This window comes from Sporothrix schenckii (assembly GCF_000961545.1).
Source record: "Sporothrix schenckii 1099-18 chromosome Unknown Cont44, whole genome shotgun sequence".
Lineage (NCBI taxonomy): Eukaryota > Fungi > Ascomycota > Sordariomycetes > Ophiostomatales > Ophiostomataceae > Sporothrix > Sporothrix schenckii.
Genome location: NW_015971145.1, coordinates 3,213,785 through 3,236,139, shown reverse-complemented (window position 1 = coordinate 3,236,139; position 22,355 = coordinate 3,213,785). Strand labels below are relative to the sequence as shown.

At 61.1% G+C, this 22,355-nt stretch overlaps 10 protein-coding genes across 10 annotated transcripts; 5 read left to right on the top strand and 5 right to left on the bottom strand.

Annotated features, from left to right (window-relative positions):
• Positions 1-162: 162 nt before the first annotated feature.
• SPSK_08842 (uncharacterized protein) lies at positions 163-2,088 on the top strand (the record flags this gene model as incomplete). Its single annotated transcript, XM_016735428.1, has 1 exon — positions 163-2,088. The coding sequence occupies one exon, from the start codon at positions 163-165 to the stop codon at positions 2,086-2,088; it is 1,926 nt and encodes a 641-aa protein (XP_016587787.1).
• A 1,177-nt stretch (positions 2,089-3,265) lies between these two features.
• On the bottom strand, positions 3,266-4,120 carry SPSK_09683 (NADP(+)-dependent dehydrogenase; the record flags this gene model as incomplete). The annotated part of the gene is made up of 1 exon (XM_016736255.1): positions 3,266-4,120. One exon carries the CDS (start codon positions 4,118-4,120, stop codon positions 3,266-3,268), a length of 855 nt encoding a protein of 284 aa, XP_016587786.1.
• Positions 4,121-5,134: 1,014 nt separating this feature from the next.
• Positions 5,135-5,848, bottom strand: SPSK_09775 (uncharacterized protein; the record flags this gene model as incomplete). Its single annotated transcript, XM_016736345.1, has 1 exon — positions 5,135-5,848. One exon carries the CDS (start codon positions 5,846-5,848, stop codon positions 5,135-5,137), a length of 714 nt encoding a protein of 237 aa, XP_016587785.1.
• A 1,204-nt stretch (positions 5,849-7,052) lies between these two features.
• Positions 7,053-9,848, top strand: SPSK_08500 (uncharacterized protein; the record flags this gene model as incomplete). Its single annotated transcript, XM_016735095.1, has 1 exon — positions 7,053-9,848. One exon carries the CDS (start codon positions 7,053-7,055, stop codon positions 9,846-9,848), a length of 2,796 nt encoding a protein of 931 aa, XP_016587784.1.
• A 145-nt stretch (positions 9,849-9,993) lies between these two features.
• SPSK_08752 (uncharacterized protein) lies at positions 9,994-12,090 on the bottom strand (the record flags this gene model as incomplete). Its single annotated transcript, XM_016735340.1, has 2 exons — positions 9,994-10,154; positions 10,239-12,090. 2 exons carry the CDS (start codon positions 12,088-12,090, stop codon positions 9,994-9,996), a joined length of 2,013 nt encoding a protein of 670 aa, XP_016587783.1.
• Positions 12,091-12,623: 533 nt separating this feature from the next.
• SPSK_09574 (uncharacterized protein) lies at positions 12,624-13,610 on the bottom strand (the record flags this gene model as incomplete). The annotated part of the gene is made up of 1 exon (XM_016736146.1): positions 12,624-13,610. The coding sequence occupies one exon, from the start codon at positions 13,608-13,610 to the stop codon at positions 12,624-12,626; it is 987 nt and encodes a 328-aa protein (XP_016587782.1).
• A 1,359-nt stretch (positions 13,611-14,969) lies between these two features.
• Positions 14,970-16,475, top strand: SPSK_09152 (uncharacterized protein; the record flags this gene model as incomplete). The annotated part of the gene is made up of 1 exon (XM_016735731.1): positions 14,970-16,475. One exon carries the CDS (start codon positions 14,970-14,972, stop codon positions 16,473-16,475), a length of 1,506 nt encoding a protein of 501 aa, XP_016587781.1.
• Positions 16,476-17,768: 1,293 nt separating this feature from the next.
• On the top strand, positions 17,769-18,977 carry SPSK_09397 (methionine synthase, vitamin-B12 independent; the record flags this gene model as incomplete). The annotated part of the gene is made up of 1 exon (XM_016735970.1): positions 17,769-18,977. The coding sequence occupies one exon, from the start codon at positions 17,769-17,771 to the stop codon at positions 18,975-18,977; it is 1,209 nt and encodes a 402-aa protein (XP_016587780.1).
• A 461-nt stretch (positions 18,978-19,438) lies between these two features.
• Positions 19,439-19,942, top strand: SPSK_09939 (uncharacterized protein; the record flags this gene model as incomplete). The annotated part of the gene is made up of 2 exons (XM_016736506.1): positions 19,439-19,789; positions 19,838-19,942. 2 exons carry the CDS (start codon positions 19,439-19,441, stop codon positions 19,940-19,942), a joined length of 456 nt encoding a protein of 151 aa, XP_016587779.1.
• A 299-nt stretch (positions 19,943-20,241) lies between these two features.
• SPSK_09286 (argininosuccinate synthase) lies at positions 20,242-21,573 on the bottom strand (the record flags this gene model as incomplete). Its single annotated transcript, XM_016735862.1, has 2 exons — positions 20,242-21,458; positions 21,540-21,573. 2 exons carry the CDS (start codon positions 21,571-21,573, stop codon positions 20,242-20,244), a joined length of 1,251 nt encoding a protein of 416 aa, XP_016587778.1.
• Between the last annotated feature and the right edge of the window lie 782 nt (positions 21,574-22,355).

The window sequence follows — 22,355 nt, the reverse complement described above, 5'->3', positions numbered from 1 at the left end:
CCTGATACCCAGTTCTCCGATACACCTTTTTCGTTTTTTTACTGTAATTTCGACTACCCCTTTGCGGTTTTCTACGAAACGAAACAACCGAAAATACCCTATCAAAAAAACCCCCCCCCTCAAAAAAAAGAAATAGACACTCACAAACTCCCACAAGCAGCAATGAACTCTGGAAGTCTTGCTCAGATGTCTAACAACTCTTTTGGGGCCCCTGCCCTCGGCATGCCCATGTCTGGCCTGGCTTCGCGCCGTGGCGGCCAGAGCATCAAGCCGCTCTCCATTGACGCAGTCAAGCCCGGCACCGACAAGGACAACGGCCTGGTGACCCCGCGCACCAGCCGCTCGCACCTGCTGGCCGGTCTCCGGACCGCGCCCAAGTCGGCCACGGCTGCCACGTTCCCCCAGTCCCCGACCACTGCCGCGCCCGTCAATAACAACAGCCAGCAAGCTCGCAACGGTATGGCCAGTGGTCTGTATGGTGGTGCTTCGGACCATCATGCCTACAGCAACGGCCCCAAGACGTCGCTGCCGCGCTTTGCCCAGTCGCAAACCTACAACAACCAGCACTACACCGCCGAAGAGATTTTGGCCCCGCCCGAGATCCAGATCGACGAGCATGATGTCTCCACCGCTGACGCCGACTACGCTGAGCTGGTCGCCACCAACATGTACCTGGCAGCCCAGAAGCAGCGCCTACAGCAGCAGCTGATGTCGGTCCAGGCCGCTCAGCAGCAGTTCCAGAACCTGAACCTGGCTGGCGGCAACGGCGGCAATGCCACCGCCCAACAGCAGGCGGCCGCTCTGCAGCAGGCTGCGTACCAGCAGATGCTGTACCAGCAGCAGCAGCAGCAGCAGCAACCGCAGCAGCAGGTGTACGCCGTTGTGGACCCCGTCACGGGCCAGCAGACGCTGTACGTGGGCCAAGGCAACGCACAGCTCAACAACCACTACATGGAGCAGTACAATGCCAACTTGCAGCAGCTGCAGCATCTCCAGCTTCTCCAGCAGCAGCTTCAGCAGCAGCAGCTCCAGAGCCAGCAGCAACAGCACCTCCAGAACCAGAACCAGAACCACCAGACGCAGTACCAGCAGCACCTCTATCAGCCGTACCACAACCAGCAACAGCACCGCCAAGCCTCGCCCATCTCGGCGCCGCGTGTCCAAGTGTCCCCGCCGCCCGGCGAGGATGGTAGCCACTCGCACTCGATGTACGGTGGCGGCCACCGTAACCTGTCGCCGCCCCGCCGCTTTGAGTCTTCGTCTGCCTCTGACCAGCACGCGCCGCTGCCGCCCCCGAGTGCCAACGCCTTCCGCCGCGGCCACAAGAAGTCGGCGTCGCTGGTTGCCTCCACCACGCTTGACGTTAACAACGCGTCCTCGTCCGCCATCGAGCCGAAGTCTGCCGGTCCCAAGGCGACCAGCTTCCCGCCCAACGTGATGCAGGCGCCGTCGCAGTCTCAGGCCAGCGGTACGTACGGCCCCGGTCAGGGTCGTGCTGGTGAGCACCCCGTGCGCCAACCCCGTGGTCCGCCCAACTTGGAAGAGCTCGTCCGCAAGCCCACGTCCAAGCACGAAGACAGCAAGAACTTTGCGACGCGCACGCGCCGGTCGGCCGTGCACAACCTGGTGCGCGCCGGTTTCACGCGCCGCCAAGGCACGGGTGGCAGTGGCAGTGGCAGTGGAAGCCCGGGCAGCATCAGCCCCATTTCGGAGACGACGGAGCACAACGACGAACACGAAGACCTGGCCACGCCTCTGACAGACGACGAGTCCGTGTCTGGCCGCAGCGGTTCGGGCAGCCTCAACGGCGACGACGTGGAGTGCTCGCTGCCGAGCTCGCGCACGTCGACGGGCAGCTGGGGCGCCATTGGCTCGGAGCGCCCGGGCTCGCGCGAGAAGGAGAAGGGCCGCAAGAGCACCGAGTCGCTCAAGGACGCGGCCGCGACTGCCTCTTCGACGGAGTCGGGCCCCGGCAGCTTTGCGTCGATGTTCAAGACGGTGGCCAAGCCGGCGTCGACGGATGAGCATCGGCGAGCGCCGATGCTTGTTCTCTCCAACGCGGCCGAGAAGCGGCGGTTTGCTGTGTAAGCCAACTGTGTAGCTGAAGCAGGCGACAGCTGCGAGGTTGTTCGAACTGCCTTAACCAACGCGCGAAGCGGATGTCGTGCTGTCGTGGCCGACTACTGATTTCTTTCTCGACATTCCTTTATTCTCTTTATCCTCACTCTTCCATCTGACGCCCCATTACGATTATGCACCGCATGTGTTTTTTTTTTTTCTCTTTTTCTTTTTAGGCTTTACTTCACTTCTACCTTTTTGCTTCTGACAACCCCCATTCTCCTTTGATTCGACCTCATACAGTTTTTATTTTGATCACTTCTCCCTGTCATCCAAATGACAACCAACATGGAACTTTTTTCTTGTCGACTATGATCGCGACCAGGAACGAGGTAGATCCTCGAACGTTTTTTGGTCTTCGGGCACGGGGTAACCTGCCCAGCCTTTTTGCCTTTTTTTACTTTGGCAGCTTCTTCACCTTTTGGATACAAATTGGACAGGGCCCAGAAAGACGGGTCCGTGGATAACGGTTTGTGTGGAGGAGTACTTTTGTGAAAGGGACATGATCAATAGGGCTGCTGGTTGCTTGTTTGGGATGCATTATTTTCTCATTCATCTTTTGTTATTTTTTTCCCATGTGACCTTATACCGTTTTATCTTTTTACTATTTTAAACTTTTACATTTTTTGCGACTTACTCGCATCTTATCAAATCAAATTACTTTACAATGACTTGATCGGCTGCTTGCACTGGTACTTAGTATGTTTGCGTGTCGTTGGTATGCCTATCGCCATACAAGCGGTGCAATGCTGGCTGATTGTTCATCAGTCTTCCACTTTCCCTTCGTAGTACAGCCGCTGATGCTTGCAATATTGTCGCGACGACGTTCATCTGAGATGGATCTTGGAATTAAATTTCATTCTGCTTTAAGTTTTCTTGTTTTTGGTTCGTCTTGTTTTTCATAGATAGTAGGCGTCTCGTAAGGAGAGCCATTCACTCGTTCAAGATATGGTGATTCAAAAAGATTATGTCCGCGTGGGACGTGAGAATGTAAAGTAAAATGCAGACGCAACGCAAGTAAAAGCAAAAAATGGCATCTGAAAGCATTGGCGACCAATTCCCCCCCCGGCTATTCTTTCGTTTTTCGAGTCTTTTCTTTTCGCAACTGTCGCACGCACATTGTTCCGCTGTTGTTCCTACTCTCTTCTTACTTGGCCTTTGCGGCCTCCTTCGCCTTGGCCGTCTGCGCGGCCATCATGGCGGCGAAGTTGGCGTAGCTCTCGCGCTTGGCGTCCTCGACGTGGCCGGACATGTTGCGCAGGAGCTGCGGCATGACCTCGTCAATGTCCTCGTCGGCCGTCAGGCCGGCCCAGATCTCGTCGATGAACTGACCGAGGGGCATGCCCATGGCGGGCAGGCCCTGGCGGGTGTGCAGCTCGGTCTCGACGGCGGGTGGGACGATCTCGATGACGCGGGTGCGGGCGGTGGCGGGGTCGGCCTGCAGCTGCGTGCGCAGGGTCCAGGCGAGGCTGTGGAGGGCGGCCTTGGTGGCGCAGTAGTTGGGGCAGCGGGCGATGGGGACGATGGAGAGACCGGAGGTGACAAAGACGATGGCGGTGGGCCGGCCGGGGCCCTCGCGGCCCTCTTGGCCCTGGGCGCCGAGGGCGATAAAGTGGGGCAAGAACAGGTTGGAGGCGTGCACCGGCGACAGGTAGTTGACGGTGACTTCGTCAGTCAAGCGCTGCAGGGAAACGGACGCCGGGTCGGCGAGGTTGATGGACTGCTGGAAGCCGGCGTTGAGGACGACGCAGTCGAGCGTGGGGTGGGCGGCCGTGATCTTGGCGACCCAGGCGGGCAGCTGGGCGAGATCGCCCACGTCGACGTTCTCAATGGCAATCTTGTCCGGCCCGTGGGCGGCCAGCAGGGCATCGAGGCGGTCCTGGCGCCGGCCGGCGGCAATGACAAAGATGTTGTCGCCGTGGGTCAGGAGGCGCTCGACCAGGGCCTGGCCGATGCCCGAGGTGGCGCCCGTGACGAGGACGGTCTTGTAAGGGAAGGGCATGCTGGGAGAAGTGGGAGTGAGGAATGAGGTGAGAGGTGGGAGATGGGAGATGGGATGTGAGCGGTGTTCTTGAGGTGCCGTGTGACGGAGATTTGGAGGTTAATAAATATTGGAGTCTGGAGTCTTGGAGCCGAGACGGGCAGGACAGTTCTCCATCAACACCGCACCGTTGCCAGGTACCTGATTCGTCCAACCCAGCGGTTTATCTACTACGCACTATTTGCATCTACGTGGTTCGTTGGAGGTGTTGGAGAATGCTGGCGAAGACGGCGTGACGGGCTTTGGATTGCCCCTCTCCCCGGCGGTAGCATTATGCCGCAGTTGGATTTAAGCTCCCGTTGGCTCGTTTTCGAGGAGCGAACCGCGGGCACGGTTGGTGGTGCAACACATATCACAGCCCGAATCGAGAGTTGTGTGGCTGTGACGAGCCTGATAGACCAGGAAATTGCGCCGTCTTACGGGTTGGGAAGATGTTCTCGCGTATCTCAGTCCTCATATCCTTGGTCCTCGTAAGTCGTATAAACGGCAGACAGAGGACGAGTCCGGCAGCAGACCCGGCACGAGTGCACTTGTGTTTTGAGGCTGAAATTATGTGCTCAATGCAGTTCTATGCGTTGCGCACAGTTGCGAGTGTTAATTTCAAGAGCAGGGACAAAATGTGGCAGCCTAGAGCGGAAATGAGACGATGCGATGCCAGGCGGACAAATGCACGCGAACTAGCCATAATCAGACACAGACACCAAACAAGTGCAAGACGAGGTTGAAGATGGATATTAGATGAGATTGGATGAGGTTGGATGAGAATGGGTAAGATTGGATGAGAATGGATGAGAATGGATAAGATTGGGTGTACAACACAGACAGCAGAATGGAACGACGTCAGATTAAGCATTGCTGCCGCCGCCTGTCAGACTTGCCAAATGACCCTTTGGCTGCATCAACACTACTTGTCTGCCTGCCAATAGCCGGAATGACGGCCCCATCCTCTGCCAAGCACGACCAGCCAACTACCTCCTAACCATACGTCTCGCATGCCGCGCAGTCGACGTGCCGGTCGCCGTCCACGCACGGCGTGCCCAGCATCTTGAACTCGGTGGTGCCGTAGAACGGGTTGAGCCACCAGCAGACGCGGCCCATGACATTCTCCTCGTACCAGTCGTCCTGGCGGAAGCAGTACCACAGGCCGTCGCGCTGCGCACACTGGCGCACGCAGCCGGTGGTCTGGTTCTGCGCGACGCACGACGCGGCCGGGGCCCAGGTGGCGGGCTGGGTGCAGTTGCCGCAGAGGCCCTGGTCGTGGCGCGGCAGGTCGGTCGACTGGGGCTTGTGGAGGATCCAGGTGGACGAGTGCGTCTCGACGGACGGCGCGGCCGTGACGCGCGACGGGGCGGTGCCGTGCACCAGCTCGTGTGTCGTGACGGCGACCTGGACGACGGTGGCCGGGTACGAGGTTGGCGATGTGGCCTGGGCCTCGACGGTCACCATGTTCTGGTAGTCGGTGGTGTTGCCGCCGTCGGCCGCCGAGGCGACGTCGCCGCCGGGCGCGGCAAAGTCGTACGACGAGGTGAGCACGGTGTCGTGGGACGAGAAGGTGAGGGTGGTCGGGTAGGCCGTGATGGCGGGCGTGGCCGTGGGGTCGTCGAAGACGCACTTGACGGTTGTGCACGAGGGCTCGACGGCCACGGCGGCGCCGGCGAGCGCGAGGCCGACAAAGACAGGACGATGCATGGTGAGGTGAGGCTGCGAGGCACGGCGAGGCCAATGGGCAACAGATGGATGCTACGATGGATGCTACGATGGCCGTCGCGACGACACGACTGCAGATGGGAACGGTGTATTCAAATAGGCCATAGGCCATTGGCAATAGGCGTCGTCTGGGCACGGACGCGGAGCGCAGAGGCTGCACCGTAGATTGAGAACGCGCAGTCGTATATTGGGGGATATAAATATGCTTCTGTTTCTTGTTTCTCCAGGCCCATTGGCCGGCAGAGCCGGCAGATACCAGCGCCTCGCCAGGAGCGTCTCGGCAAATATTGCAAGACGTGTCTGCCATGCTGCCCGTGGACAATTAATATAGTGGCCAAACCCACAGGGACCGTTCACGCACTCGACAGCCATTGGACGAAGACGGATATTGTGTCCGGGGAAATACGTCTTCGTTCGCGACAATTTATGTGACCAAACATTTACCCTTTGGCCGCGTAGCCGAGGATCCACATCCCAGTCATGGCAGTCGTTGTCGGGATGCAGTCCGCACTGGGCATTATGTAAGGCGTGGCGGTCCTCTTCTGCGTCGCTTTGCTGTGCACCACTTTTGTGTCCACTGTCGATGTACGGCCTGTATTTGCAGCGATGTGTAGCGTATTTTGTGGCGGGCCGTCCCGCTGTCACTCGCTGTACAACAGAGGCCAACCAAACATCAGTTGAACACAAACTGGATAGAACAAGACAAAGCACAAGATGAGTCTATTTAAGATGTAAAACGATATCATGTCGTGGATGGCCGACCCATCGGGGACAACAACCCAATTCGGGACACTGTCCGTTGCGCAGGGTCTCTCGAATATTGACCAGCCTTGTCGGGGCTGTGCTCCAGACGCCCACCAATGAGCATCACAGTTGCAAGCCGGGGTCGTAGGGCGCCTGCGCTTGCTCGCCAGCCGTGGTTCAGCTTCAGCCTCACGCTGGGCTGGCTGGTCTGGCGTTGGATGGGCCGCATTCTGCATTCTGTTTTCGTCGGTTGGCGTGACTTGCAACTTGCAACTTGCACAACAAACGTCAACACAAAACCGAAACAACAGCGACAGCGACACTGACAGCGAACCGCCCCAGCTCTTCTACGCACGGCGCCTCCCCTGTGCGCATCTCCTTTTCCTGCTGAACCCCGATTCTCTTCCTCTTTCGTCCCAACCACCTTGCCGCCAACATAACAATGGCCGACCCTCCTGCGCGGTCGGGCCCGCCGGCGGACTATGGGCCTCTGTCGCCCAGTGCTGCGCCTGTCTCCGCCAACGCGTCGTCCACAAGGGCCGTCGGGGCGACGCCGCCGCCGCGGCCTGCGCGCACGTACTACTTGGCGTACGGCAGCGACATGCAGATGGCGTACATGGCGCGGACCTGCCCCGGCAGCCGGTACATTGGGCGGGCCGTGCTGACGGACTACAGGTGGCACATCAACGGGCTGGGGCTGGCCAACCTGACGAGCGTCAAGACGGCGCACGCGCCGGGGCTCGTGTTTGAGCTCGAGGCGGGGGACCGGGCGGTGTTGGAGACGAACCAGTTCCCGCTGTACAAGAGCGTGACGGTGGACGCCGAGCTGATCCCGGCGCCGTTCTGCTTGTACCGCCGGCAGGCGACGTGGATCACCAAGAACGGCGGGCCGCAGGCGGTGCTGGAAGAGGCGGAGGCGCAGGGGCGGGGCAGCAACGACCGCCGGGCGTCGTACACGGAGCGCGGCATCCTGGTGTTTATCAGCACGGAGGTAACGACGGACGGGCGGCCCGACGCGCGGTACGCGGAGGCGATCAACGCGGCGGCGGCGGACGCCATGGCGCTCGGGGTGGAGCCCATGTTTTTTGATAGGATTGTGCAGCCGTTCATGCCGGGGCGCATACTGCCGATTTTGCGGGTGGTCCGGCGGGGGAAGGGGTCCAGTGACGGCGGTGGAGGTGCCGATGAGACCGACACGACGAAGCTGCGGCCGGCAGCTGCAACGGCAGCAGCAGCAGCAGCAACACCAGCGAGCACTGCGACACCCAAGCGCCTGCCGTCGCGCGAGCGGCTGCCTGAGCGTGACGTCCTCACGCCGTCGCCGACCGAGGACGACAAGGACCGGCGCGGCAGCACGAGCGCCAACACGTCGACCGACAGCCTGGGCAGGCCTGAAAAAGAACGACGGTGGCTGACCGCCGACAGAGAGACGCGGGACAAGGAGAACGACAGGGACAGAGACAAAGAAAAGGACAAAGAAAAAGAAAAGGACAAAGTCTCCGTCTTCGGCGATGCCCTGCGCTCCATCTTCCAGAGACCGCGCTGGGACCGCAAGAAGGAGAGCGGCGAGAGCGCGGAGAGCGCCGGCGGCGCGACCGCACGCGAGGCGGCCGGCGGCTGGCGGCCCAGTACCCTGCTGACGGGCAGCGAGAGCGACGAGCCCAGCGTCCACAACAGCAGCGCCAACAACAGCAGCACCAGTGTCGGCACGGGCGCCCCGGGCCGGACCTTCCGCCGGGTCCGGCCGCAGAACGAGAGCAGCAGCAGCAGCACAACGGCACTGGACACGCGCACCAAGAGCAACCACCGGCAGAGCCAGAGCGAGTCGAGCCTGGTCGCCCCGTCCCGGTCGCGCCCGCCGGCGCCCAAAATCACCATCTCGCGGCCGTCGCGCCACAACACGCTGGAGCGGACCAAGTACGACACCGACGGCGGCAGGGAAGACGACGACGACGGCGACGAGGAGGAGGACGACGACGACGGAAGCAGCGACAGCGAGATTGAAACCACCCGGCCTGCCGTCCTTGCTCGCGTTCCGTTGTCGCCGCCGGCGCGTCCACGACAACCGCCACCAGAACGTGCCAGCCCGCGCGCACCCGACACGAAGACGGCCAAGGATCCCTCAGAGCGGAAGCCGGTGGGCGGCAGTGGCAGCAGGGCGAGCGCTGCGAGCACGACAAAACCCCCCGGCAAGAAACGACCGAGCACAGACGAGGTACTGCGGATGCGGGCGGCGGCGGCACGGGCGCGCATGGCAGAGATGATGCGCGAGTTGGATGGCACGGAGGAGGAGAAGGAGGGAGAGAGTGACGAGAGTGGCGGGAGGGGCAAGGAAAAGGAGGATGCCACAGCAAAGGACGATACGATCGAGGCGACAAAGGCGACAGAGTCGATGAAGACGACAGAGTCGACAAAGACAGCAGAGACGACACCAGCACAACCACTGACACCACCACCGCCGCCACCCGTGAGAGAAGCACCAAAGGGACCCCGAGCACCGTCGACGGCAACTCCACAATCACCGAGAGAGACGGAGAAAGAGCCATCAGAAGCCGGAGGCGCTGATCAGACGCAAGCGACGGACGAGTCAGAGGAGGAAGAAGCAACGATTCTGGACACGACAAAAGAGAAGCCAGTCGAGGTGCCGAAGAAGACGGTCAAATACACAGCAGACACCAAACTAGCAAGTCCGCCGACAAAGGCAGTGGCTCCGAGGCCAGCTCCTAAGCCAGCTCCCAAGCCCGCGGCCAACCCTGCGCCCAAACCTGCGCCACGAACAACGCCGACACCAGCCCCCGCTGCTATCCCCGCTGCTGTCTCCGCTGCTGTCCCCGCTGCTGTCCCGGTTTCTAGCCGTGTTGCTTTTGTCCCCCGTCCTCGCCATGCCCTTCGTCCTCTTCGTCCTCGTCCACCGCATGCCGCCTCCACCGAACAGCAACGACACCACCTCCGCCGCCCCAAGTCCTTCTGCTTCGGCGTCCAGTCGCTGTCGCGCTTCGACCAGTTCCTGCTGCAGGCCGCCGACCACCCGCACTTTGCCACGAGGCCGTGGCTGCCGGCGTTCCAGGCCCATGGCCGCGGGGGGGGGTATGGCCGTGGTTGGGGCGGTGGCTTCCACGGCCACCTCCACGGCCATTTTCAGAGTTCCCTTTACTCACCCACCCACAGCTCACGGTACCTGTATGCACAGACGACCATTGTGGCGACGGTGTCGCGGGAGAGACGGATGTCGTTTTGAAGGGAGGGGAGGGACTGCCTATGGATTAGTGACTATGCATAGAGCGAGCGAGTTGCACCTTGTATTTAGTATTAGTTTGTCTTATGCCCGACGATTTTCTGTATCTTATGTACTCGTTATTTGCATTCGCCATGTCTATGTCATGTCATGCTATCGTACGTCGTGCCGCGTCTTGTATCGACATCTCCAGCGCCGTCGCCAACTCCATCGCCTCCGCCTCGGCTCGCCGCCGCTCGTCTCTCAGTTTCCGTCTCTCCTCAAGCTCCTTGCCCGCCTTGGGCCAGGCCTTGGGCACCGAGAAAGTGTCTGTTGGGATGCATTTAATATGAAAGTCATTTTGTCATTTGGCTCACTTGTCTGTCAGTTTGTTGGCGTCTCGCCTGGACGTACCCTTTGGCTTGATGCCCGTCTCGTGCAGCCAGTGCACAAACGTGCGCTCCGTGACCACCTGGCCCTGCTGCACGAGGACGCCTTGCGCGTAGATGACGGCGTTGGGGACGTAGTCCTTGCCGTTGTTGCTGGCGTCGACGTTGCGCATGGACAGGGCCGGCGTAATGTCAAAGACGAAGCTGTACGGCTCGTCGGCGTTTTTGTTGCTGCTGCTGTCGCCGTCGCCATCGCCGTCGCCGTCGTCGGCATCGTCCTTGTCGCCGCGAAACCGGATCCGCTGCGCGTCCAGCCCCAGCGCCTCGCACACCGACAGGCTCGGGCTGTCGTTGGCGTGCTCGAGCCAGCGCACGCTGTACTCGGGGACGGCCAGCTGCAGCGCGACGGCCAGCTCGACGGCGGGGCGCACCACGTCGGCGGCCACCTGCCGTTCCAGGGAGGCATACGTGGCGGCACGCCTGTCGACGGCGTGGCGGGCGGCGGCGTCTGTCGTTGGCGGTGTCGTCGACGATGATGTTGGTGTTGCTGTGGTCGCCGCCACCGCCTCCGCCACTTGCCGGGCCATCTCCAGGGGCAGCAGCGCCCGCGACAGATCGGCCGACAAGTGCACGACGCGGGTGTCAATGTACCGGGCCAGTGCGGCCACGCGGGCCGACGCAGCAGTGGTGGAGGACGGCAGCGTCGCGGGAACGACGCCCAGGATGCGGTCGATCAGCTGCACACGAAAACGGCGCGCTTCGGGGTGGCGCGACGGCCAGAGTGCTGCGGACACTGGCACCGGCACCGGACCACCTATCACCGGCACCGACGCAGACTTCGGCTCCGCCTCGATGTCGTGCAGCAACGCCCCCAGCTGCCGGGCCAGGCCGTCTACCCGCTCCAGGCGCGCCTCGATCTTGCTGAGCGGCCGCGGACCCGACAGGGAGCGTTTGCCTTCCCCGCGGGCCGTCTTGGGCTCGGGCACGCTGTTCGGCTCTGGCGGCGACGTCGGCGTCGTCGGCGAAAGCCCGAGGTCATAGTCGCCGAGAAGCAGCGGCGGCACAGGCCCGCCGCTGAGCTTGAAGATGCCGCCGTACGGCTCGTCAAAGACGCGCCGCCGCAAAAACTCGATGAGGATGGCGTAAAAGTGCACGCTGTCGGCGCCCTTGAGCCGCAGGAACATGCGCGCGCGGGGGGTCATGAACCGCAGCAGCACGCGCGGGCGGGCCACGGTGTAGTACGTGCTGGGAGCGGGGGGCGGCGACGCAGGGGCGTCCGCGGCTGCAGCTGCAGCGCGGTTCGCCGGCGTCAATGTGTCGGCGTCCGTGGCTGCGTGGACGGCGGCAATGGCGGCTTCGAGGTCGCGCGTCGGCACGGCAAAGACAGGCGCCAGACGCGCCGCGACAAAGGACTGGATGGACGCGATGAGCGCCGCGTAGGCGGCCTTGGCCTGGGCCTTGGTGAGGCCGGGGTCGACCGCAGGGGACGGCCCCGCCAGAATGGGGATGGGAATGGGTGGCGGGGCCCTGCCTGGCTCCGCCTTTCGCTGACCATTATCCGGCCCGGCGTGGCCGTGGCCGTGGCCGTGGTCACTGCCGCCGCTGTGGTCACTGCTGCCGCCGCTGCTCTTTCGCAGCTCCTCGCGCAGCGCCCGCACCAGCGCATCCCGCTCGTACACCTCGTCCTGCCGCTGGTCGATAATGTCCTCGGCCTCGCGCCGCAGCCGCCGCTCGTCGTCCAGCTGCTGCTGCAGCGCCGCCCTGTCGCGGTAGAGCTGCGCCAGCAGATCACTGCTGGCCGCGTCGTCGCCGCTCGTCGATGTGGTCGTGGTCGTACCCAGGTCCGTCGGCGGCGGGCTGCCTGGCCGGTCGGTCATGTCGGTGGCGTGAACGGGAAAGGCGAAGCGTTGTGCTGTCACGATACGTGCACAGTCTCTGCGAAGACAAGCAAACTCGTCGTCGTTGTTGTCGGCGTCACGTTAGCTTTTGCCGTCATTTTTATCGTCGTCGTCTGTGTCTCCGCATTCGCGCCGCCTCGCCAAATACGAAAGTACAGGCGACGTATGGCCTACCGCCTGCCTGCATGTCGAGCTCCTTGCCTCTTTTGTCGCCTGCGCAGACGAAAACGCCCTCCTATCAGCCTCCTGGCTCGCAGGCAGAGGCTGAGTCCAAGGCTGCTTGATTCGCTCGTTGTGGGTGCGTGGCCAAGGCTGTCTCTCTGGTTTCATTGGCTGTTGCTGTGCGGCCTGCCCGTGTCCACTAAATGACAAAAGTTACAGGCGCCTGGGAAGCGCCTAGGCAGCTCGCCAGCTCCACTGCTTCAATAGTTTCCCATTTTCTTCACTCATCTCCAGATACGACGGCGGCCTCATTCGCATCCGCCGTTACTTCGTACGACTGTGTCGGACGATTATAGCATGCTGAGCTGCGACGCCGCGCCCATGCCTGCCACGTTCCCCGACAGCATCGCATGCGCCACGGTCTTCATCCCCGCCGCGCAGTTGTCGCCCGCCGCAAAGACGCCGCGCACCGACGTCTCGTAGTGCGGCAAGGCCACCTGGATGTCGCCGTCGACGGTGCTGGGCGGGACCGTCGCGAGGCCCAGCTGCTGCGCAAACGGCCCGCGGGGCCGCGTCGCTGGTGCGTGGGCCAGGAACGCTTCGTCGGCCGGCGGCGAGCCGTCGGCAAACTCGAGACGGACGCCGCCGCCGTGCGCCTGGTCCTGATCGCCGCGGAAGACGAAGCGGCGGATCGGGCGCGTGTCGATGCGCAGGCCAGCGGCTGCCCTGGCAGCGGCGTCCATGTCGGCCGCGAGAGCGTCCTGGCCGTTGGTGTAGATCGTCACCACGGCTGCCAGCTGCCGCGCCTGCCGCGCCATGTGCAGCGCCACCGCAGCCCGTCCGAAGGCGCCCACCGCCAGCACGCCCGCCGAGGCCCCGGTGCGCTGCGGGTAGTCGTTGCACAGCAGGCAGTGGACAATCACGCGGCCAAAGCACGCCGCGTAGCCGTCGATGGGGAGCGGCACGTCTTCGACGCCGCTGGCCAGGATGAGCTTGCGGCCATGGTAGGCGGCGCCGGACGCGTCGACCACAGTGAACCGTTCCGGACCGTCTGTCCGCCGCACGCTGACGACCGTCACCTCCCGGAATGACACGTACTGCCCGTAGTCCTGCAGCACGTGGTCCCGTGCCGCCTCACCGAAATTGCTGGGCCGGCTGTGGTCCGGCACCTGGTGGCGTGCCCGCCCGTTGCGGTAGACGCCGTCGCCAAAGAGAAGAACCGTGTGCTGCTGCCGGGCGAGGGCGAGGGCGGCGGCAAGGCCTGCCGGCCCGGCGCCCACTACCAACACGCTGGCCGACGTGGGGCCGGCAGGGGTTGCTGTCAACAATAGAGACATTGACGGTAGGATAGCTACTGGCAGTTTTGAATTGTGGTGAGAGTTCGACGGAGTCGTAGATCATGACATGGACGCACAGCCAGATGAGAGAGAAGACTGGGATGACGACGGGAGACGCCGGCCAGCCAGAACGCAGGACATGCCGTGGCCATGGCGGGCCAAACTGGCAGTCATCTTGACTTTATGAAGACGCGAGAGCACATTGCAGAATGCGACGAGCATAACTCGTAGCGGCCGTAGTTGTAAGGCTGAGAACAAGAGTCAGGATCGTGGACAACTGGGACAGGAACTGGCAGATAAGAAGTGGAAACAAAACTCATGGAAACTCAAATGCTTCCAAACCGTGGCTGAGCGTGCTCTGAATACACAGAATGACGTCCAGAGCCACGGACAGACGACGTCAACTTGTGGAACGGGACGTCGACTCGAGTGATTCCACATAAAGTCAATACACGGAGGTGTGTTGTATGCCCTATCATTCGCCATACTGTGTATCTTACTGCTTACAAGGCTCTGGCGGATCGTCTTAGTGCCCGTTGCGGCTGCAGAGACGACAAATCTTTGGCATGGAATCTTTTTCCGTTTGCCACTGACGGTACAATTCGTACAGCCCTCCGAAGGATCTTCTGTCTTTTTTTTTGACCGTTTCTCTTTTCATTTTCTTCTTTGTCCTGCGTCCCAATTGTGCTCGCCACTCGAGAGCCCCATTTTCCGTGATTACAGGCCCGCACTGTCGGTACTCACGCGTGACTTTGCCCTGAATGCTCCATCGCCTGTCTCCTCAGGACCCGCAAGTCCCTCGGTTCCTCCACGCACTCCTCTTAGCGACTGTTAGTGCCACTCAACCCCTGTAAATAGTGTACAAGTACCACGTCGTACTTGACACGACACTGCTCTGCAATCTCCATTAATTCTCTGATCTGTTTAACATTCTATCGATCTTTCATATTATTTTCCTCCATCGTCTCAAACGACTCGCCATCCTTTCCGCCCGACAACCATCTGCCCTCATCGTCGCATCTCGGCGCGCTCGTTTGCCGCACTGTACGACTAGACGCTCTTTGCAACAACAGCCCCGGTACGCCGATTGTGCCTTATTTCGTCGTGTCCATTCTGTCTTGACGACAGCCTCATTTCTTTGAGCCGACGACCACAACTCGTTTCATCGTCCTCGCACCACGTCCGCCCGCCCATGGCGCCAGCGACAGTCTTTTGCTCGACTCCATTTCCTTTCGTCCCGCTCCTGCACGCGACACTTCCTCCATAGGGAGCTCTTGTGTTTTTTTCTGTCGTCCTTTCTTTGTCCTCGGGTGCCTCCTTTTCTTGTGTCCTCGCGTGACTCGCCCACCCGCCTCCAACATGGCCCGTTCCTCCGACCGCCGCTCCGGCACACCGTTGCTGCATGGCCACAGCCCTGCCAGCTCCGATGTTGACCACGACCGCGCCGGCCACCGAACGCCACGACGTCTCTCGGGCGACAGTGACCACGATCACGACCATGACCACGACGACGACGATGCGGCGCCGTCCTCACAGCTGCTACACTCGTCGTTGTCGACCGCCCGACCCACCGCCTCCCGCCAGAGCTCCTTTCTCCGCTCGCGCAGCCCCTCCGAGATGTCGCACCAGGCCGCCCGCTTGGCCGCCCGCAAAAAATACGCCTACGCGTCGGTGTTTTTGGTGCTCTCGCTGGTGTCCTTTACAATCCAGACGGAGCTGGCCGCCTGGGTCCAGCACGCCGGCTGGGACAAGGCGTACTGCATGCTGTACCTGACGCACGGGTCGTGGTCCCTGCTGTGGCCGGTGCAGCTGCTGATCCTGCGGCTGCAGAAGCGCCGCGAGCCCTGGGCGACGTTTTGGCGGCGGCACGTCTGGCTGGTGCGCACGACGGCCGTCATGGTGGAGACGCGCGACCTGTCGGCCGCGACGGCGACGGCGGCCGACCGTGGCCGGCACGGTAACGCCCACGGCCCGGCCGCGTCGTCGCCGCCCTGGGCCGGCCTCGTCTACATGGCCAAGGCCACCGCCTTCATCACCGTCGCGCTGACCGTGGCCGGCCTCAGCTGGTACGTGGCCGTCAACATGACGAGCCCGAGCGACCTGACGGCCATCTACAACTGCAGCGCCTTTTTCGCCTACGCCTTTTCCGTGCCCCTGCTCCGCGAGCGGCTGCGGCTGGACAAGAGCCTGGCGGTGCTCGTGGCCGTCGCGGGGGTGCTCGTGGTCGCCTACGGCGATGCCAAGCCGGCCGGTGGGAAGGGCGAAAACGGCGAAAATGGCGACAATGGCGACAACGGCAACAACGGCAACGGAGAGACCCGCGACGCCGAGAACCGCCTGCTCGGCAACCTCATCATCGGCGCCGGCAGCGTCCTCTACGGCCTGTACGAGGTCCTGTACAAGCGCTACGCCTGCCCGCCCGACGGCTGCTCGCCGGGCCGCGGCATGATCTTTGCCAACACCGTCGGCAGCTGCATCGGCGTCTTCACCCTCACCGTGCTCTGGCTGCCCCTGCCCATCCTGCACCTGCTGGGCATCGAGACGTTTGCCCTGCCCACCGGCAAGGTCGCCTGGTACCTGTTTCTGTCCGTCGTCATGAACGCCACGTTCGCCGGCTCGTTTCTCGTCCTCATCAGCCTCACCAGCCCCGTGCTGAGCAGCGTCGCCTCGCTCCTCACCATCTTCATCGTCGCCGTCTCCGACTGGTGGCTGACGGGCCAGCCGCCCAGCGCCGCCGCCCTGCTCGGCGGCAGCATGATTGTCGTGGCCTTTGCGCTGCTGAGCTGGAGCACCTACAAGGAGATGGCCGAGGAGGAGCACGAGAAGGAGGTCGACATGCCCAGCAGCGACAGCGACGAGGAGTAGCGGTTGCTGGTGTGTTTGTGTTTGTTTCTTTTTTCGTTTTTTGGGCTACTTCTTTTTGTTTGGGTACTTCTTTTGTTCGCATAGAGGCGTCGGCGTTCGCATGCATTGCTGGGTTCAATGCCATTCATAGAATGATACCATTTTACGTGTGTTGTATTTTGTATTCATCGTATGTTGCGTTTGCGTCTCGTCCATCGTCTGTGTATCCTCATCTTGCATCGGCCATAAAGAGTCGTACGGACTCGGTGCAATTGTGACGCACGCCGAGGAAACGGTCCCTTGGAATTGCGCTCCAATCGTTTCCACGCGGTTTTCGTTTCGCTCAAGACTGCCAACCAACACGCCTGCTGTCAATTGGGCATCCAACCGTCGCGCCGTCCAACCATCTTCCTGCAACCTGTCCACCCCCATTCGAACCCATCATAACGCATTGGCGCCTCCATAGCGTCACATTCATGACCCTGTCGCTTGTCCCGATCGTCATCCACACGGAATATTCCCACCTCCTCTTATCCCTCTCATCGCTTTTCTCGCTCTTGTCATTTTCTCTTTTGTCCCCTCCTTTCTCCTCCATTCTCCTCGCCCATAGCCCGCCCACTACCCACCACCCACTGCCAATGCCTCTAGCCCTGTATTGTGGTCGTTCGTCGCTGGGTCCACGCCCACTTATCGCTGGATACTGTCGTCCCTCCGTCTTCAGTCATTTCTTACCAATTGTGGAGCCGATCTTGCTTGTAGTCTGCTACTTTGGTGAGAATGCAAAACCCACTTCCCCGCAGCGCTCCAGCCGTGTAAGTGGCGCCTGTCAGGGTAGGAGCTGCACTGCCGGACGGCAGACGGGAGGCATAATGTGACGGGGCAAAGAAAATGCACGGAATGCATGAAGAGTGAAGGGGGGGCGAGGTCTTTCGAAGGAACAAAGGCAAATGCGACGTGGGCGAGCTCAATGCATGACGAGGGGCACAGCGCTCGGGCTCAACTTCAAGCCCACTCTGAAGCTCAAGCTCCAGCTCCAGGGCCCGTCCTTTTAATAGACGGCCGTCCTCGCGATGTTGCCGATCGTCGCTTCGATGGTTCCTAGCCGCATTTCTTCGTTCTGCCCAGTCCGCGAGAGCTTGAGGTCGTTCCCGTTTCTGTGAATTTCTCTGAATTCATGTAAACTCTGTCAAAACTATCAAGCTCGAACTCTTTCCTCTCCGCTCGACTCAACCTTACATAGGTTCTTCTTATAATTACATTCACCACATCTTTCAACCGCATCCCCTTCTAACCCACCCTCCCCCCTCCCCCATCATGTCCAACCACCAGCGTCCTCCCTTCCGGGCCGAGCACATGGGCTCGCTGCTGCGGCCCAAGGCCCTCAGCGACAAGCGCGTCCAGCTCGACGGCGAAAAGGCCGTCGTCATCGCCGCCGACAAGGAGCTGCGCAAGCTCGAGGACGACGCCATCGACAACATCATCAAGGTCCAGCTCGACCTCGGCTACCGCCCCGTGACGGACGGCGAGTACCGCCGCCACCAGTTCTGGGGCACCTTCTTCCCCGCCCTCGAGGGCATGGAGGAGCTCGCCGACCCGCCCCTCGACATGTTCCGCCTCTACGTGCCCGACCTGGCCGCCTTCACCGAGGCCGGCCACAAGCCGGGCGAGTCCATTGTCTGCGTGGGCAAGATCAAGCACACCGGCAGCACGTACCTCGACCAGTGGAACTACCTCAAGGACCACCTGGCCGCCGACCGCGTCGCCGGCGCCAAGCTGACGCTGCCCGCGCCCGAGTGGTACCACCTGCGCTACAAGCCGGGCTATGCCTACCCCAAGGATGTCTATGCCGACGACGCCGCCTACTTTGCCGACATTGCCGTCGCCTACCAGACGGAGCTGCAGATCCTCTACGACGCGGGCTGCCGCAACGTCACCATCGACGACCCCAACCTGGCCTACTTCTGCTCCGAGAAGATGCTGCAGGGGTTCCGGGACCACGGCGAGGACGCCGACGCGCTACTGGCCAGCTACGTCCAGCTGTACAACGACTGCCTCGCCAAGCGGCCCGCCGACCTGCACGTCGGCCTGCACCTGTGCCGCGGCAACTTTGCCTACTCGCGCCACTTTAGCGAGGGCGCCTACGACCGCATCGCCAAGACGCTGTTCCGCGAGATCAACGTCGACACGTACTTTCTCGAGTACGACACGGAGCGCGCCGGCGGCTTCGAGCCGCTGGCCGAGCTGCCCGCCCACAAGAACGTCATTGTCGGCGTCATCACGAGCAAGTTCCCCGCGCTCGAGGACCTCGCGGCCATGCGCGCGCGCGTCTACGAGGCCGCCGACTACGTGGCCCGGGGCACGCCGGGCCAGACGCGCGAGCAGGCCCTGCAGCGCATCGGCGTCAGCCCGCAGTGCGGCTTCGCCAGCCACCACCTGGGCAACAGCGTGACGCACCAGGACATGGTGAACAAGCTGAAGCTGGTGCGCGACCTGGCCGACTCCATCTGGCCGGGCGAGCCATAGACGATGCGTAAAACGACGATGCGTAGCTGGCAGATAAAAAGGAAACGAAAAAACGCATACGAAGGGCATGAAATATGAATATAAATGACTGATTTTGGCTGGGTGGACACGTTCAACACTTGTCGGAGTTGCGAGGAGAGGACTGGAATTGACGAGGCGCTGTGGCAGTTTGTTTAGTTTACGCACGGGTCAGGAGGAGTCAATAGTCAATAGCTCTCGGTAGTATCGTGGGTGAATACAGTGCATTCAGTACTGGCTTGAGCAAAATAGTGGGGTTTGACTCCAGGGCGAATTGGCCAATGGTCGTCGCGCTATACCGGCTTCCTAACGGTCACGTGTTCGGCCTCAATTTGCGGCGTTTTCATCTTTGGTGATGCTTTTGGCCACAACTCACAAACGTTCGCATCCGACGACGTTGTCACCACCCACCTCCACCCGTCCCCTCCAAACCCACCACAAAGATGACGGGCCACGCCGAAGAAACCCTACCAAGTGCGTACACGAGCAGCGCGGGGCGAGTCTTGAGCGACCGAGGCATCGAAGGAACGAGCAGCTTCGACCTCGAGCGACTCCGAGGAACCTCTGGCTTTGCTGCCAACGTCGACCCAGACCCGGTCCCCCATTCTATAACAATTGCTAACCCGTCCCTCTTGTGCAGAAGCCACGCGCGAGCAGATGAGCGAGGCCAAGCTGCCGCTGGCTTACCGCGACAGCTGCGCCAACCTGCTGATCCCGCTGAACCGGTGCCGGTTCGAGACGTACTACCTGCCGTGGAAGTGCGAGGTCCGTCACCCACAGGAATGACACTTGCTGTACAATGGAACGCCACAAAATGACTGACAGCACTTACTCTTTGTTAGACCGAGAGACACAGCTACGAAAAGTGCCAGTACGAGGAGTTCAAGAAGCGGGTGGCCAAGATGAACGAGTTACGAGAGGCCCGCGACGGTGCACGGAGCAATTAGGAGCATTAGGAGCATTCGGAGCACTTGGGACGAACGAGGATGACAAGGATGAAAAGCATAGGAATAGTACGTCGACTACGTACACAATGGAGCATTGAACACCAGATGCGCATCTTGCCATGGCACCTCAGAGGGCACAAGAGAGAGATCATGAAACGTTGATTTTAAGAGACCGCCATACGCCGTTGTTACAAAAGAGTCAGATCAGGTACACTCCACATTCCTTGCCCCAGATTCCAGCATGCTGCCGACGCACACCGCTCCCTACATGCCGTCGACGGCGGTCGACGTCGACGTCCTTACGACGACTTGGCCAGCGACTCGCCCAGCTCGGCCTTTTGCAGGCCGTACTTCTTGAGGCGGATGGCGTTGATGTTGATGAAGCCGCTGGTGTCGACGGGGCTGAAGTCGACGAGCGAGTCCATGCTGGACTCCTCGGACGAGTAGAGCTTGGAGTCGGGGCTGCTGCGGCCGAGCACGTAGGCGTTGCCCTTGTAGAGGCGCAGGCGGACCTCGCCGTTGACGAGGCGCTGCGAGAAGAGCAGCGAATTCTCGACAAACTCGCGCTCGGGCGAAAAGTACATGCCGTTGTAGAGCAGCTCGGACCAGTGGTGGGTGACAAACTGGTCGCGCAGCGAGCGCACCTTTCCGTCGAGCACGAGGCCCTCGAGGTCGAGGTGGGCGAGGCGCAGGAGCGTCATGCCGGGCGCGTCGTAGCAGCCGCGGCTCTTGAGGCCGATGAAGCGGTTCTCGACAATGTCGATGCGGCCGATGCCGTGCGTCTTGCCCAGCGCGTTGGCCTGCAGAAACAGCTCGACGCTGTCCGTGTACGTCTTGCCGTCGGCGACGAGCTTGACGGGCAGGCCCTTTTCAAACACAATCTGGATGTCCTGCGGCGTGTTGGGCGCTTTTTCGGGGTCGTCGGTGCGCGTCCACATGTCGACGGGGGGCGGCTGCGAGGGGTCCTCGAGCGAGCCGCTCTCGTAGGAGCAGTGGGCCAGGTTGTCGTCCATGCTGTAGGGCTTGGCCTTGGTCGACGTGACGGGGATGCCCGTGGACGCGGCGTAGTCGAGCAGGTCCAGGCGGCCCTGGAAGCGGTTGAAGAACTCGGGCATGCGCCAGGGGGCGATGATCTTGATGGTGGGGTCGATGGTCAGAAAGGCCAGCTCGAAGCGCACCTGGTCGTTGCCCTTGCCGGTGCAGCCGTGCGAGACGTACTGGCAGCCCTCCTGCTGGGCGACCTGCATCTGGGCGCGGGCGATGACGGGGCGGGCCAGCGAGGTGCCCAGCAGGTAGCGGCCCTCGTACTGGGCGTTGCACTGGACGGCGCGGAAGCACAGCTCCTCGACAAACTCGCGGCGCAGGTCGCTGATGATCATCTTGGAGGCGCCGAGCAGCGCGGACTTGGCCTTGACGGCCTCCCAGTCCTCCTCCTGGCCGACGTTGGCGAGGAAGCAGACGACCTCGTAGCCCTCCTCGAGCAGCCACTTGAGGATGCAGCTGGTGTCAAGACCGCCTGGAGGGGGAGGGGGATAACGTTAGAGGTGAACGTCTGGTGCGATGGACGAGTAAGGGCAATGACGATATCGTGACTTACCAGAGTAGGCGAGGCAGACCTTTCCTTTGCTCATGGTGAATGTGTGTTGTGTGGATTTTGGAATATGGAGGGAGGGGTATGTCGGCGTGAAAGTGCGATTGAGTCAAGAACATTCAATTGTTCGTGATAATCGTAAAATTAGGTGATGATACAGAAGCAAAGAAGGGGAAACACCAAGCTACAAAATGTTGGGGAGGGAGGCTATTTAATCGCCCCTCTATTGACCTGGAGCTACGAGAATGACTCTTCCCTTGGCTTTTTCCTTATCAGAGAATTTTACTTTTTTTGACTGCTCCCCTCACCGTTCCGTCAATTGACTTTTTCTTTTTCGTTTTTCCCTTTCCGTTCTTCGGCGGTGTCTCCTGGCGCGCCAAAAAGGCGGGCTGGATTTTATGGGTCGCGTGTCTGAAAAAATAAAACTCTTTCGGGTGTAACGGCGCTGCTCATTTGCCAATTCCAGGCGACTTACAGGACAAATGGGCTTGCAATGAGCTTGCAATTGGCGGGCATTGCGGTCGCGGGGGGTCACGTGTAGGCGAGTCATACCGTTCAGTGCACCCGCAGGAGGGTCCACAGGTGTTGATCGGAGAAGCTCCAGCGATAAGCCGAAGCTAAGCTGGATTATCGTAAAATGTTAATTGTGCGTCACAGGGCGTGAGGAAGAAGCAACGCAACAGAGAGAAACGACGGTAGACAGAAGCTCAAGCTGTGCGAGCTTGGAGATCCGGAGTAGTGTGAAAGCAGCCGTAAGTTTCGGTTTGTTTACATAAATAACGAGGTAGTAATTTTGCTTCTTGAAAGGTGGTGGGACTATTT